Genomic DNA, 17,086 nt, shown 5'->3' on the forward strand with positions numbered 1-17,086 from the left:
CTTCAAATTCTCAAAACCTACCACTTTAGCATTTTGGTCACCTCCACACTGACTCTGGGGTTTGGCTTAACTGAATCTCCTGAGACGTTTTACTGTGTCTGTCACACTATCTAAATGGGAGATTTTCCAAATCAAGTATTGTGTCATCCTCAGGCTAATGTCCACTGCATTGCATTAAAAAGGAAACATTTGTGGTTAAAAACAATCCGTTTATAAAACCCTTATTCTCCTGCTTGTTTTCCCCTCAATTCATGTGACACAGTTGTATGTTTACAATATATAATGGCTTAATCTTCATCTGAAAAAAGATAAACCACTTGTCCAAATTGTGCATAAGTTCCTGGCTTTATCAAGGTATTGGACAAATTTTGACATTGTATGTCATATTTCAATAATTTAGCCTACTATATAATTCAGTAAAGATAATTTGTAAGTTTAATGGCTTTTATTTCCCATTCAGTTGTGAATTACCACCTGATATTTCTGATGTGATTCCATCACATTCATACATTTCTTTAAAGTTAAATCATGAATCAGCTGGAGTGCATAAACTCCCAAACTAAATTGTATAATTTGTGCATTTCATTAGTGATTATTTTAAAAATGTAAGTTTTAATGTGATTTTGGTGTTCAGTGAATGTTCCAAAATGCTAAAGTTTTGTTTGCACTTTATGGCATTTATCACTCGTCTTAAAGTAGCTGCAACTTGGTACCTTTTTTGCCTCCCCACCACCCCTTGCCAAAAAAGTCTAAATTTGCTTCGAGTTCTTGCATCTTAGTGCTGAGATTCCCAAAACAATCCTAGAATAATACTCATAATGTACAATTTTGTGTTTTTCAAACAGGTTTATTAACTTCCCACCTTTTAAAGCTGTTTACTGAGATGTAAAACCAAATTATACACTTAACTTTTAATATTAAAAACAATATATGTAGAAGAAACCTCAGCTTTACAATTATATTATATCTTTGTTAACATAAAACTTGTCTTTAGAGATTTCACAGAATGTTAACTGCAGATCTATTATACCATCGTACACCATCAAAGTGCTTAATTTGAGTCCCTTATTTTGTAATAATCTGTCTGAGTCTCACTTTTCCGGAGGTACCTTTCTTCAAAGGGACATTTTCAGCAATATTTAAGCTTTTAATACTGTTTTTTTATTCGTTCATGGGATGTGGGCATAGCTGGCTAGGACAGCATTTATTGCCCATCCCAAATTGCCTTTGAGAAGATGGTGGTGAGCCGTTCTGTGTTGCATCTACTTTTGCTTGTGTTAAGACCAACCGCTTAAATCAAAGCTCCCAATCAAAATATACGATTCTGATCGTGGTGGGAGAAATGCACTGTTGATTCAGTCCCGTCCCTCCACAGATCGCTTAACATATTATTTAAAATTTTCCAAATTAAAGAGCGACCCAGCCAAATTGTACCATCTATTAATCCCCAAATGAGGCTAACCAAACCAGGTGTCTTTGGATCAACAAATTAACTGTTTAATTAGAATAACTAAATTCTTAAACACTACTAAGATATAAACAACATTTAAAGTAGATAAAGTAGTGTCTTTGCATATTTACGCTTCTGCCAAAGTGAAATCTTGCAATGTGAAACAGTCCAAGGTTGTTTGAAGTGCTCACAGCCGTCCAATGGGGGAAAATAAAGGTTCTTCAATAGTAGAACTATCTGTAGTCTAATTCAGCAGTTGAATGATGCTCTTTTCCAGCGATGAATTTCAGCAATTACAGTTCAGTAGTTAAAGGAATTGGTTATTTTTCTTTTTTAAAAATTAATCTGGCTTGACATCAGAATTCTGAGTATAATAAATAGGGTTTAAATAAACCCACAGAGTGCTCTTTTTTTTTTTCCTTCAGTATATGCTGGCAGACAGTCTGTATGTGTCTATTAACTGTGTCTCTAAAGCCAGTTTTTCAGCTAGTTTCAAATGTCTTTCGGCAACAATGTATCTCTTGATCCTGAGTCTCTGGCTGTATCCCAGGGCAACCAGAATGCACAGTCCCTGGAGCTTGCTGCCTTAAAGCAATACTGTTCCTTTTCCTGCCTTAAAGGCACACCGCATTCTTCCCGGGAAAAAAAAATACAGGATCGTCGAGCTGCTCTGTGTTGCATCTACTTTTGCTTGTTAAGCAATTCAACTGTTCAAGGTGTACCTTGTGTTTTAAAGTCTACTGAAGAAAAGTGAGATTCAATCCTAAACTTTAATTTTTGTTCCATAATCTAATTGAAGTCTAGGCAGCATTAAATTGGAGATATGAATGTGTTCTTGTCTATTCCACAGGTGGATATTGTTGTTGGAACTCCTGGAAGAGTAGATGATCTTGTCTCAACAGGAAAACTGAATCTGTCCCAAGTTAGATTCTTGGTGCTGGATGAAGCTGTAAGTGTTCATTTATCAAAGATGAAATGCTGTCATTATCCTTATTAATCTTACAAATTGAATAGCATCTGTGTTATCTGAAACAGTATGTTTTCATGGTTTCATATAACACCTATCACCTCTATCTTAGTAAGATTTGGTTGCTTTTGATTCTGTTGGACAAACTGGGAGCTATGCGTAAATGTGTTACAAAAACCTAAAAACTGAATAAGATGGGCGAGATTTTGTGGCGCCAGTAGCGGCGACGCATTCGGTGTTTGCTGCTATTGGATGTCAGAGAGGCCGCACAACTTCGGAGTGCACACACCGTGTGCTTATCTGATGTTGCGATGGGCCAGCCAGTGCTATTCCCAAAAGTTTACTGCTTCAAACGCCACATAAGGAACCAATGTGGATTTGGGTCAATTGCCTACTAATTCCAAATTAATTATACTTTTTAAATTTTACACCAGTATTTTCAGGCATAAGGGGCTTCCTCTCAATTTGCAAATACTTAACTAGGGGACGCACACCATTTAAATTTTTAAAATGGATGTTTTTTTTAAACCGTTCGTAACATGAAACCTTTTTAAAAATCTCTCCAAAAAAAAAGACTTTCTACTTTTTAAATCATTTAGTGATTTATTTGATAAATTATTGTACTGTTTAAAAATCTGTTTACATTGTTCATTTTATAAGATTAATTGTCTCTTAAAATGTGATTTTTTTTTTTCCCAATGCTGTTTAATTTTTCAATGCAGTTTTAGTGAAGCAGCTTTTTTTTTAGTTTTTGTGGTGCAGTGACTAAGCCATGCCTGCAACTGCTTGCCTTTTTTGCCCAGACCAGCCTGCGCTGCTGGTCCTCGCTGCAGTCTATGCTAAGAGGGAATCCTCCCTTAAAGCAGTGGAAATTCTACCCACTGGGATTGCAGTGGTATCGTGCTGAGATTTATTTGATGGTAGTGGCAAGTGGGCGTTGCTGACTGAAAAATCTGGGCCAATATTTTGTTCAGTCCTCAGTAACGTTTTTATCAAGTACAGCTTTTTTTTTTGTAAGTTTCGAGACTGATACCCTTATTACAGAAAGTGTAGACATTTTGCTATATTTAACCCATGTTGAGAAAAGATTCAGAAAGCATTTTTAACATCTTCGCAATGTAATTAACCACCCAATGTCCAGTTTCCTTATCTTTAGCCTTTGACGTATTGGCATATTGTGTGTATCTAAGCAACGTTAACTGTTACGGAAGTGATTTTTTTTTCTTTGTTAAAATATTTTTTGAGGAATTCATAGTCAAACTGAATACTAGTTGTCACATGACAAGTTTGTTACGACCAGGTGAGAAAGGTATCAAGAGGTCTCTTTCAGCCTTCACCTGGTCTTATTGTAACAGGATTTAATTTTTAAAGCGGCTTTTGAGCTCCCCTTTGGTGAATCCTTGTTCACTGCTTTCCAATTATAAGGCAAAGAAATGAGCACAGCCAGGCTTTCTTAGGTTTAAAGAAGAAAGTGAAATTTATTAAAACTTAAACTTAAATTCTAATTCGGCTAACGCCTAAGGATACATGCCTCACCCCACGCTAGCATGCATATGCAATACGCACGTGCAAATAGAGACAGAAAAGAGCCGAAGAGAAAATAAAGTAGAGACGTTTGAGGCAATATCAGAAGAGTTTCTTGTTGCTGTGCTTGGAGCTCACTGTAGTCCCTTTGTAGGTAGTCTTGCTTTTCGTTGGGGCCCAGTATTCTTCTTGAACCTTGTTCACTGTAGGAGACATTTCTCTCTTAGGGTTCTTGCGTCTTCAATGGGTCTTCAGTTCTGTGAGAAAGAGATGGGAACAGACAGGAGAGAGATGTTTTCAGTCCAGGATCAAAGAGCTTTGAGTTCAAATTCAAAAAACTCCAACAGCCAGTTAGTCATGTGACTAAACTGGTCTGACCATTGTCAGTTTGTATATTGGGGGAGCAGAGATTGGTTCTTTTGTTCCAACACTGTCTGCTAGTATGCAAAAAATGCCTTTCTGGCGAGGGGCCTGGCAATTCCTTGTGCTAGACCCTCTTTTCTTCCCATCAACAATTTTAAGTTTAATGTCCATGTGGCAAAATTAAGGGGCCTCATTCTTTGCAGGTGGGGGGTCTGCATAACATGTTTAAAAAATAGAACAGAAGCCCTAGTAATGGGGAGATGTGGGCAGAGAGGTCAGTAGCACCCCTTAATTGGACAAGCCCGGTGGCAGCAGAGTGCACCTGAGAGAGAGCAGAAAACTCACAGGCTTTTGGTTGGAGCAGTCAGTGTGTGTTTTGCCTTCTGGAATGAGCGGCTGATAAAGTTAGCCTGAAGGAATGAAGGAAGATCACAACCCAGCTCGCTTTCCAGTATCTCTAAAAGACCCTGAGAAGTCCACTTTGTCAATTCATCTTGTCTCCTGTCTTTTGAAGAAAGCCTGCTTAACTAGTTCTCAATGCTGTCTGAAAAGAACTGTTATGAAAAATCCCAGTGACCTGCCTACGTGTACTCGGAGGCTAGACTGTATGCCAGTTTTGGAACAATGTATGTCATCTGCTGTTTTCTTCAAAAATGAGCAAGTAATCAGCCCAAGTGCTTTTTTTTTACTGTAACAGAGCTCTGAATTTTTTATTTTTCTGGTTAACCATAGGAAAAATAGAGTATATGATTGACTGTATCGATAAATGGGAAAATTTAAAATATATACTGTGATCTGTGGAGAAGTGGGGCTAGATTGAACAGCATACTCCTCCCACCTCGGTCGTAACATGATGTATATCTTGGTTAAATCTTTCAGCAAAGCAAAGTTTAATGTACAGTGCAAAAAGTGCTTGTGGAAGCTTTTAGTTCGTGGAGCTAAAAGAAACCTAAACCTTGTGTTAAGCGTTTATATACATAGCATTAGTAGAAGGCATATATTTGAAAGCTGAAGAAAAATTTAATCTATAATGCTTTGTTCTGTGTATTTTATGGTAACTAAAATGGAGCCATCTAAAGTGGTTACCTCTTTGTAGGATGGATTGCTCACTCAAGGCTACTCTGACTTCATTTCAAGAATACATTCTCAGATCCCTCAAGTAACCTCTGATGGCAAGAGGTTGCAGGTATGAACTTTGTTAAAAGACACAGTAAAGTCAAATTTAACTTCTCTTGTAAGAGAGCCATGTGCCTGTCCTTTGGAGAATTGATGTTTGAATGTCCCCTGGGTGTTCTCTTAATACTGAATGTGATCATGTCATGCTGTGTAACTTGTGCTCTCGGAAATGCTGCTTAGGTTTTTGTTTGTCCCATTGACTTCAGTGCACTGAACCTTCATATAAGGTTTGAGAAGTACTTAACTCAATTTGCATATGGAAATATTAAATTGTTTACACATTTTATCTGAATTTCTTGATCAAAAAAAGGTATGAATGTGTGATGAGAAAGGCTTCAAGAATCAAACCAACCACAGCCTTTCTGAAAGGGGTAGAAAATGTCTGAGATGGCTAAATCTAAAATGTTTTCAATACTGTGATTGAAAGATCGTCTGTACAAATCTTGCATTTTGCCATATACCAGGAGATCTGGCTCTTCCTTCATTATGCAACTTAGTATTCCTTGATTTTTCAAAGAAGCAGACAAAATACTAGGAGATATTTGGGAACTTAACTGGGAAAGAACCAGTTACTCATGTTTTAAAAGTGTCTTTTTTGAAAGAGAATTCCTTAGGCTGCTATGGGTCCTGACAGCATTTCAGATTTGTGAAGCAAGCAAATGGTCAAAGAAACAACTGCAATAGCACTATTCTGTTTTTTTAACTCGTAAAGACGATGAATAGATGCAGAACAGTTTATTTATTTAGAGATACAGCACTGAAACAGGCCCTTCGGCCCACCGAGTCTGTGCCGACCAACAACCACCCATTTATACTAACCCTACAATAATCCCATATTCCCTACCACCTACCTACACTAGGGGCAATTTACAACGGCCAATTTACCTATTACCTACAAGTCTTTGGCTGTGGGAGGAAACCAGAGCACCCGGCGGAAACCCACGCCGTCACAGGGAGAACTTGCAAGCTCCGCACAGGCAGTACCCAGAATCGACCCCGGGTCCCTGGAGCTGTGAGGCTGTGGTGCTAACCACTGCCCACTGCAGTAAATCTAACAGCATGAGGCATTGCAGTGCAAATTAATGGCAGGCTGGACTTTAAGGAGCCCTCGACGTCTGGGTCCATGGTAGGGGGTAGGCCCAGGATGACGCCCGCCATGGACCTCTACGCTGGCAGGGCCCAGCCCGATCCTCCCAGTGATGGTGAGGGGTACTGTGAAGGCCTCCTCAACTCTGGGCTACGGGACCATAATTTGAAATTTTTAATTAATTTAATTTGAATAAACTTGCATTAGCCCCTGATATCCCGCGCTGCGATCTTTGGCCAGGCGGCCAACACTCCCGCGCCTTCAGATCCCGTCTGGGGAAACAAGGCACAACACGGAGGGGTGGGGGGGAAGAGAGAGAAAAGGTAAGTTTCTCAGTGCAGTCGTGGGAGGTGTCAAATTAACATCATGGGTGTAGGGGATGGTGGGAAGGGTTGAAGTTTAAAGTTTGTGCAGTTTGGATGGAGGGGGAAGGTCAGATGGTAAATGTAAGTGTTTTGGGGTGGAAAGGGCAAATAATGTTATTGAGGTTGGAGAGGAGCAAAAGAGATGTATTTGTGTAATTTCATTAAATATGCCAGTAGTGCTAACAGCCCTTTTGAAAATGGCATCAGCGCCTGCACGCTGGCAGTTGACGCCGTTGGTGGGGACGGACAGCCCACTCCCTGCATGTGATCGGGGGGGGAGGGCGCCCCGCCCTGCCTATTTAGATGAGCCACCAAGCTTGGAATTGTGGCAGCGCTTTGGCATGCGGCCTGCCCATTTTTTCCACCCACTGCCTATTTGGGCGGCTGCCTTCTAAAATTCAGCCCAGCAAGTGTATGTATTTTTCCTAAGTTGGAATGCTGACTCCAGTGATGAAGCCTTTTATTTTTAGTGTAAGATTGCTGCACTCTAGGTATTAAAATGGCTTTGTTTGCTATGCTTTATCTAGGTAATTGTTTGCTCAGCCACACTGCATTCATTTGATGTTAAGAAGCTCTCCGAGAAGATCATGCATTTCCCAACCTGGGTAGATCTTAAGGGAGAGGACTCTGTTCCTGAGACCGTGCATCATGTTGTTCTGCGAGTTAATCCAAAAACAGATCATCACTGGGAGAAACTTGGGCGACATGTCCGGGTAAGGAGATTTGGACTGCTTTTGTTGGAGAACTTGCTCCCTTTGCTTCATCATTGGGCCCATGTGACTATAATGCCAATGTTTATATAACTTCCCATCTTCACCTTCCACTGCCCACCCCCACCCCCACACCACCCCAGTCAAAACAAAACACCAACAAAATTCTTAAGTGTTCCTTTGAAATTCTATGCTGGATTAAGCTTTGTCAACTGCTTCAAAATAACTTCCTCCTGTTCTTATTTCTTATGTTCGTATGACAAAAGTATAACTCTTGCTGTAATGTCTCAAAATGCAATAAATCAGTTGATGGTCTGAATATGTAACTTTTTTTTTTGTTCCCCTTCCTCAGACAGATGAAGTTCATGCAAAAGATAACACAAGACCTGGTGCTAATTCTGCAGGTCAGTGCCTTTGCATTAGATGCCAGGCATACTATTAGCTTGCTTAAAATGTAAAATATTCAAAATAAATTTACATTAAAATCTTAATATTTTGAATAATATGGGTATTGAGAAGTTAAACGTTTTGCAGTCGCTGAACATCATGTAGAATACCCTCCCAATTGAATTTCCTATGTATCCTTAAGAGCAGAGCAGCCGGAGAGAGCAGCGGGGGTGGGGGGGGGAGCGGAGCTTAACGTCACGCGATAACATCATCACATGCACTAACCAGTCCTGGAAAGTCGGAACACAGCGCACACGCAGAGAGCAGGAGCCCATCTGTGCATGTGCGCACCTTGGCGCAGCCTGATGACGTCCATGGCCGGCTGCATTGTCAGGAATCACTTTGTTGCAACTTTGCGCACGTGTGCACAAGAATAGATTGATAGGAAAAGGGTAAGTGGTTTAAAGTGAGGTAGGTGTTCATGGTTTATGGTAAACCTGCTGAGTCTTCGAAGGAGGACAGTGTCTTTTTAAAGGTTCAGCCCTGGGTGTTTGTAGTCTTGGTCTTGTTGGGGTGTTGTAGATTTCTGATAGTTGAGGCTTCAGGCTAAGGTGGTCACTTTCAGTTCTTTGCTGCAACAGGTTTAAGTGTAGAATTAGGAGCAAGCTTTCTTGCTTGGCTGGATTTCTTTCCATAGCTTCTGGCTGGACTGCTTTCTGAAGGTCTTGACTTGATCGTTCCCCATCTTTCCGGAGGGTTACTTTTCAAGGTAAAAATTCATTACGTTAGAGTTTCTGTTAGATGTGTGACTCTCTCCCCTGTTTTTTGTTGTTCGTTCCTGGGCTATGGGTGTCGCTGGCTAGACCAGCATTTATTGCCCATCCCTAACTGTCCTTGAGAAGGTGGTGGTGATCTGCCTTCTTGAACCACTACAGTCCATGTGGGGTAGGTACACCTACAGTGCTGTTAGGAAGGGAGTTCAGAATTTTGTCCCAGTGACAGTGAAGGAATAGCGATATAGTTCCAAGTCGGGATGATCTGTGGCTTGGAACTTGCAGGTGGTGATGTTCCCATGCATCTGCTGCCCTTGTCTTTCTAGGTGGTAGAGGTCGTGGGTTTGGAAGGTGCTGTTAAAGGAGCGTTGGTGCGTTGCTGCAGTGCATCTTGTAGATGGTACACACAGCTGCCACTATGTGTCGGTAGTGAAGGGAGTGAATGGCACCCCATCCACAAACAATCAAGCGGGCTGCTTTGACCTGGATGGTGTTGAGCTTCTTGAGTGTTGTTGGAGCTGCACCCATCCAGGCAAGTGGAGAGTATTCCATCACACTCCTGACTTGTGCCTTTGTAGGTGGTGGACAGGCTTTGGGGAGTCAGGAGATGAGTTACTTGCCTCAGGATTCCTAGCCTCTGACCTGCTCTTGTAGCCACGGTGTGTATGTGGCTACTCCAGTTCAATTTCTGGTCAATGATAACCCTCAGAATGTTGTGACCACGCAATGGGCCAGGGTATGATCACCATGACTATCGATTAATGCTTGGGTACTCATCTGTTATGATTTTGCTACTTCATAACTATTCATGCTGGTTTTGTTGTAAGACATTCATCCTGAGGAGGGGGCTCAATCCAGTCACCTTCTTTGTCTCAGAAGAAACCCATTCTATTCAGGGTGGATGTAGTTGCCACGTCTTAGTCCTGAATGTATCCTTGTCTCATTTCGAGACAGTGAGGCAGTTTTTGAATACACAGGCCAGGTAATCTGACCTTCAGCAGCCATCTTTGCAACACATTGCTTTTTTTTTAAAGGAAAAATCAATTTCAGAGTCCACATTGAATGAAGTTGGTATCTTAAAAGTTAGGAATATATGTCTTTACTGGGCATAACACAGCCTATCCTTATTAATTTAATTTAAACCCTCTTAGATCATATATCATTCTGGTGAATCTGTGCTATACTTTCTCCAAAGCCTATATATCCTTCCTGAGAAGAGATGCCCAGAACTGAACGCAGTACTCCAGATCGGTCTGACTAAGACTGTATAAATGAAGTATAATTTTTCTCCTTTTTGTATTCCAGCCTCAAGATAAAGGTCAAAATTATATCAGCAGAGTTTATTTTTTTATGCCTTTTCCCATAGCTTTTACTAATATGTACATGGAACACCCAAATTTCTCTGCTCCTTCATAGTTCCTAGCTTCTCGCCATTTAGAGTTTGAAGAAGCTTGAGTAGGGTGAGGAGTTTCTGCAGTTAAAACTGAAAGCTTTGTAGATTGTTTTGTAAATTCAGCTGGTACAAAAATAAAAATGCTTCTGGATTTAATTACTGAACATCAGATTTGTTTTAAAGAGTCATTGAAGCAATAACTCTCTTTTTATCAATAGTCAACTTGCTGTTAGTCCACTTTTAGTCTTAGTGATTAAAAAAAAAATTCTATCTCTTGGCTTTTATTTTGCAAATACGAAATGTTTTATTTTTAGTTAATGAGTTTCCATATCTAATTTCTCCAGAGATGTGGTCAGAAGCTATTAAAATACTAAAGGGCGAATATACAGCTCGTGCAATCAAAGAACACAAAATGGATCAGGCGATTATTTTTTGCAGGACAAAGATTGACTGTGATAACTTGGAACAATACTTTGTTCAGATGGGAGGAGGTGAGATAATTGAGTCTTTTGCTTTGTTTCAGCCATTTCTGTTTTGGGGTAGGGGTTCTCACATCAAATTATTTTATTGTTTCAGGACCAGATAGAAAGGGACATCAGTTCTCTTGTGTCTGCTTGCATGGTGATAGAAAACCAAATGAAAGAAAGCAAAACTTGGAAAGATTCAAGGTAATTGTGTAATACATGGCTGGTAACTCAAATGAGGGAAACCAGAGGGATTTTTATTTGGATTTTTAAAAAGCATTCAATAGGGTGGCACACAAGAGGTTAATAGCATGAATTGAGGATTGGTTAACAGACAAAAAAGAGAGTAGGAATAAATGGGACCTTTTCGGGTTGGTAGGTTATAACTTGTGGGGTACCACAAGGATCGATGTTTGTTTTTTTTAGTTTGAGATACAGCACTGAAACAGGCCCTTCGGCCCACCGAGTCTGTGCCGACCATCAACCACCCATTTATACTAATCCTCCACTAATCACATAGCCGCAGCTATTTACAATCTACATTCAGTGACTTAGATGAGGGGACTGAGTGTAATGTATTCAAGTTTGCTGACTGTACAAAGCTAGATGGGAAAGAAAGCTGTGAGGAGGATACACAAGTTAGTGTGGATAAGAATGTGGAAGATGGAATATAATGTGGAGAAATGTGAAGTTATCCACTTTGGGGGAAAAATAGAAAAGCCGAATTTTTAAAAGGGGAGATAGTGGGAAACATTGGAATTCAGAGGAGCCTTGGGTATCCTTGTACACGAATCACAGAAATTTAACCTGGAGATACAGCAAGCATTTAGGAAAACCAATGCTATGTTAGCTTTTATTGTGAAGGAACTGGTCTCTGAGTAAAGAAATGTTACTATAGTTTTATTTATGGCCTGATGAGACCACACGTGAAGTACTGTGTACAGTTTTGGTCTCCATACAAACATACAAATTAGGAGCAGGAGTAGGCCGCTCGGCCCTTCGAGCCTGCTGCGCCATTCAATAAGTTCATGGCTGAACTGATTACTCCACATTTCCATCCACCCTCTTGCTTTTTGAACTCGCCTTCTAGGATTATTAGCCCAGGCCTATGTTCACTGGACTGATTTCTGGAATTAAGGCATTGTCCTATGAGGAGAAATTGAGTAGACTAAGCCTGTTTTCCGTCGCGTTTAGAAGAATGAGAGGTGATCTCATTGAAACGTATAAAATTCGTGAGGTTTGACAGGGTAGTTGCTGGGAGGATGTTTCCCCAGGCTGGGGAGTCCAGAACTAGAGGTCACAGTTTCTGAATAAGGGGTCAGCCATTTAAGACTGAGATGAGCAATTTCTTCTGAAATTTGTAGATCTTTGGAATTCTCTACTTCAGGGCTGTGAATGTGTGCTAGCTAGATGGATAAAGAACTGGCTGGGCAACAGGAGACAGAGAGTAGCAGTGGAAGGGAGTTTCTCAAAATGGAGACGTGTGACCAGTGGTGTTCCACAGGGGTCCGTGCTGGGACCACTGTTGTTTGTGATATACATAAATGATTTGGAGGAAAGTATAGGTGGTCTGATTAGCAAGTTTGCAGACGACACTAAGATTGGTGGAGTAGCAGATAGTGAAGGGGACTGTCAGAGAATACAGCAGAATATAGATAGATTGGAGAGTTGGGCAGAGAAATGGCAGATGGAGTTCAATCCGGGCAAATGCGAGGTGATGCATTTTGGAAGATCCAATTCAAGAGTGAACTATACAATAAATGGAAAAGTCCTGGGGAAAATTCATGTACAGAGAGATTTGGATGTTCAGGTCCATTGTTCCCTGAAGGTGGCAACGCAGGTCAATAGAGTGGTCAAGAAGGCATACGGCATGCTTTCCTTCATCGGACGGGGTATTGAGTACAAGAGTTGGCAGGTCATGTTACAGTTGTATAAGACTTTGGTTCGGCCACATTTGGAATACTGCGTGCAGTTCTGGTCGCCACATTACCAAAAGGATGTAGATGCTTTGGAGAGGGTGCAGAGGAGGTTCACCAGGATGTTGCCTGGTATGGAGGGCGCTAGCTATGAAGAGAGGTTGAGTAGATTAGGATTATTTTCATTAGAAATATGGAGGTTGAGGGGGGACCTGATTGAGGTGTACAAAATCATGAGGGGTATAGACAGGGTGGATAGCAAGAAGCTTTTTCCCAGAGTGGGGGATTCAATTACTAGGGGTCACGAGTTCAAAGTGAGGGGAAAAGTTTAGGGGGGATATGCGTGGAAAGTTCTTTACGCAGAGGGTGGTGGGTGCCTGGAACGCATTGCCAGCGGAGGTGGTAGACACGGGCACGATAGCGTCTTTTAAGATGTATCTAGACAGATACATGAATGGGCAGGAAGCAGAGTTACAGACCCTTAGAAAATAGGCGACAGGTTTAGATAGAGGATCTGGATTGGCGCAGGCTTGGAGGGCCGAAGGGCCTGTTCCTGTACTGTAATTTTCTTTGTTCTTTGAATTCTCAGTCATTGAATATATTAAAGACAACTTGATAGATTTGTGGCTACAAAGGGAATCAAGGGATAGGGCAGGCAGGAAAGAGGAGTTGAGATAGAAGATCAACCATGATTTTGTTGAATGGTGAACAGACTGGAAGAGCTGAATGGCCGATTCCTGCTGCTTTTCTGCTATTTCTTGCATAGTTGTCAGTTTAACTGCACATCTATAATTTCAGCTCTTGGTGCGTGACTATTTCTGTTGCATTATATATACACGTGATTTTTATTTAAATGAGCAGTTTAATACAAATTAAGTATGAATCCATGTTCTTTGCATGATTATTGCCATTTCAGTGTTTTTATTTTAAAATGTAACTTTTTTTTTTAAAAAAAGGAGCCTTAGTGATTCAAAATGTTCCAACTAAAATGTATTCAGTATGATGCTTATTTGTCTTTTCAAATATTAAATATAAATGGTCGTCACCACAATTGCAAAGAGCAAAAAAAGCCGATGTAAAAGCTGCTAACAGCTACGAAACCATCTTTTTATTTCAAAAACATTGCAGCTAGATTCTTCAAAAGCGAAATACTGCAGATGCTGGAAATCTGGAATAAAGACAGAAAGAAAATGCTGGAAATACTCAGCAGGTCTGGCAGCATTTGTGGAGAGAGAAACAGAGTTGATGCCACCAGCTTGAAACATTAACTGTTTCTTTCCAGCCTTTTCTGTTTCTATTATAGCTGGTTTCTTAAATGATGTTTTTGACTTGTGCTCCAGGTGGTCTATTTTATCGCAACAGATTACTCTGAAATTTAAGATGCTAGAGAGCAATCCATTTAGTTTTAAAATTAATCATTTGAAACTAGAGTAGGCAGTAGGTATTTAACTTGAGTAGTTCACCAATGCAATATCCATTCTGAGCAAAGCTGATAGCTAATTCTGTAATTTGAGTGTTAAACATAGAGCAACCTCTTTTTTTTTTTAATTTGAGGTCCGTCGATTTTAATTACTTTGTGAATATTGTGCTGTGTTTCTGTACAAAATCTGACCATAGTGTCTTTTTTTTTTTATTGAAACATAAATTTAGCTCAAATTAAAATATTTGAAAGTGCTGTATTTTCTGACATTTCATATGATCTTGATGTGAAGTTGATGACATACTTCTACGAAAAGGACATGATAATGACACTGTTACAATAATTGAAGTTGAGTTTAATGATTGCAATGCTTTATAACTGAAGCAGAAGTAGACTTTTTATGTTTAGTTGCTTGCATATTAGTTCTATTTATTTTTTTTCAAGGTAAATAGGTAGTAAATTTCACTAAAAAAAATTGTTCTAAATTCAGTTTCTTGCTAAATTGGCCTTTTAGTTGAAATATTTTCACTATGAGCGGAGTCTAGAAAGTGCATTCCTGTAAATGTTAGCGAGTTTGGCTGGCAATTTAAATCTGACAACTCAATAATTGACAATATCCAGTTGCAGTGATGAGCATTTGTCTTCAACCCATTCACCAATTTCAGGTTGTGGGAGTCTACAGCTCGAGAGAAAAGTGGCATTCATTGCAACTTAACCTGTTACAGAATGTAGCAATAAAGGAAGAAAAGTTTTGGAGATGGTTAAAAATTATTTGTTTAATGTTGGCTATCTAAATGCAATGTTTTGATGCACTTTTTTGTTTTGCAAAGAAAGCAGATGTAAGACTCCTCATCTGTACTGATGTTGCTGCCAGAGGAATTGACATTCGTGGTGTTCCTTTTGGTAAGTGAGGTATCTACTTGTTGTGTTGCTGCTCCTTTAATTTAGTACAGTACTAATATACTTTTGCTTTTAAAAACAGTAATTAATGTGACTCTTCCTGATGAAAAACAAAACTATGTTCATCGAATTGGTAGAGTGGGCAGAGCTGACAGGTAAGATGCTGAGTACGCATGAAGTCCACTTCTATACTTAAATATGTTTTTGTGTCTGAGAAAGTATATTTCTACAAAGTAGCAAAGTGATGTTTACATTTTTTTCAGGATGGGTCTGGCTATTTCCTTGGTGGCAACTGAGAAAGAAAAGGTAATCCTTTTGTGCGAATTCTATTGTATGCAAAATTTGATTTGCTACTTTAAGGGTATTCTGCATTGTACCAACCACAACTGGTGATCTTCTTGAGTTAAGTAGCTGCTGTTTTTAGATTGTTTTATCTCGCTGCTGTTTGTAATTGTTCCTAGTTAGAAATGCTTTCAAAGACATTAATCTGATAAGTAAATTATTGCACAGTTCTTTGGCATAAAGTCAAAACTGATGAAAAGCTTTCACTAAGTATACTCTAGACTTCAGAATATCCTAAGACTAAATGCTCTTTAAAATCTGAAATATACCTGATAGACCAGTGAAATAACTTAATTGTTTGGCAACCTTCCATCTACAAAAGATGATGGACCAGCAAACAATCTGTTTAGGTGGTGTGTCGTCACTTGGTGCACCTTTGCTGATGGCTGCGAAGGCGACTCCTTGAGAGGCAGGTTCTGCCACAAGTGCCGCATATGAAGCTGCCAAGTGACGCTGTGAGTTGTTGTTTTCAGCATTGGTGCCTGTTGTGAAGCTGCTGTAGCCACTGGTCATCGTGGTACTGCAAGCCAGTCCACAGGATGTGTGACTGTTTCTCTCTTTCACCAGCTAGTGACTCCCAGGTATGATAAGTGACATTTGGGGCCTTCACGTCACTCTTCCAAGCGTCCTTGAAGCGGAACTTTGGTTACCTCTCTGTACAGAAGGTCCTTGAGTGTGCGACCATTTTCCATCCTGCGGACATGTCCGATCCACCGAAGCGACCTCTGATTAGTGCCAACACACTTGGAAGCTCCTGCCTTTCAGAGGAATGCCACATTTAATTTTTCTCCTGCCAGGATATACCTATAATGTGCTGCAGACAGCAAAGATGGAAATTATTGAGCTTTTTCTGGTAACTATAAATTGCCCATGTTTCACAGCAATACAGCAAGGTTCTGAGAGCACAGAACCATCTGCTTAGTCCTAAGGGTCATCTTGGCGTTGGCCCATGCACATTTCACGAGTTGGCCAAAGGTGGTGGCTGCTTTCCCTATGCGTGTATCGAACTCTGCATCAAGGGACAGATTGTCTATCAGTATGGACCCAAGGTAGCAGCATTTGCTTACCACTTACAGTGGGATGGTGTTTAGTATGATTAGGGGTGGTGATGCAGCACCTTGTCCCATGGCCACGGTTTTCTTGATGCTTATAGTCAAGGAGAACAAGGTACGGTTTTGGGAGAGAGAACTTAATTAGCCCTTGTATTACACTTTCTTTAATCTCTGAATAGCATCCCAGTTCTAATTAAGGTGCACTGCCTGCCAGTGCCCTAGTGAATTGACTAAGATCATTGTCCTCACCCCTCTCACCTTCAAATTCTTCTGTCTTTGTTCTACCCTGCTTCATCAATCTCCCAGGTCTATGTCTCAGATGTGCTTTCCATCACTGGCACGTTCTGTTTCCCACACTATCCATTTCACTGACAGCAACTAGTCCTTTTTAGACCCTGTGCTCCTACCTCTGGAACTGTTATCTCCCTACTTGCAGCTTGTTAACTCTCTCTCTATCTTCCTTCAAAGCCTTCTTACGACCCTTGTCTTCATCTCTGCTTCACCACCCATCCCTTTTTTTTTTAACTCCATGTCTGTTTCTTTGTCCACTGCCCTAACAGTTCCTGCATATAAGGAATGCAATGCATTTGTAGGTTCTAACAGTAATGGACTCCAATACTATCAGAACTTTAAAAAGAGAACTTTGTTACAGTGAGACCCAATGTAGTAGTTTCCAACAGTTACAGTACTAATCGCAATTGTCAGACTTGTGTCTAGATTCATGACTGGTTCCACAGTTTTCTTTTTTATTCGTTCGAGGGATGTGGGCATTGCTGGCTAGGCCAGCATTTATTGCC

At 40.3% G+C, this 17,086-nt stretch overlaps 1 protein-coding gene across 1 annotated transcript in view; it reads left to right on the top strand.

Moving 5' to 3' along the window:
* Positions 1-17,086, top strand: part of ddx1 (DEAD (Asp-Glu-Ala-Asp) box helicase 1) — a 71,160-nt gene that overhangs the window by 32,472 nt on the left and 21,602 nt on the right. The window contains exons 15-23 of the mRNA XM_068022760.1: positions 2,301-2,399; positions 5,401-5,490; positions 7,460-7,645; positions 7,995-8,046; positions 10,540-10,686; positions 10,772-10,863; positions 14,826-14,898; positions 14,978-15,050; positions 15,159-15,201. Of these exons, the coding sequence (XP_067878861.1) occupies positions 2,301-2,399; positions 5,401-5,490; positions 7,460-7,645; positions 7,995-8,046; positions 10,540-10,686; positions 10,772-10,863; positions 14,826-14,898; positions 14,978-15,050; positions 15,159-15,201 (855 nt within the window). The remainder of the gene's footprint in view (positions 1-2,300; positions 2,400-5,400; positions 5,491-7,459; positions 7,646-7,994; positions 8,047-10,539; positions 10,687-10,771; positions 10,864-14,825; positions 14,899-14,977; positions 15,051-15,158; positions 15,202-17,086) is intronic.

This window comes from Heterodontus francisci, chromosome 3 (assembly GCF_036365525.1).
Source record: "Heterodontus francisci isolate sHetFra1 chromosome 3, sHetFra1.hap1, whole genome shotgun sequence".
Lineage (NCBI taxonomy): Eukaryota > Metazoa > Chordata > Chondrichthyes > Heterodontiformes > Heterodontidae > Heterodontus > Heterodontus francisci.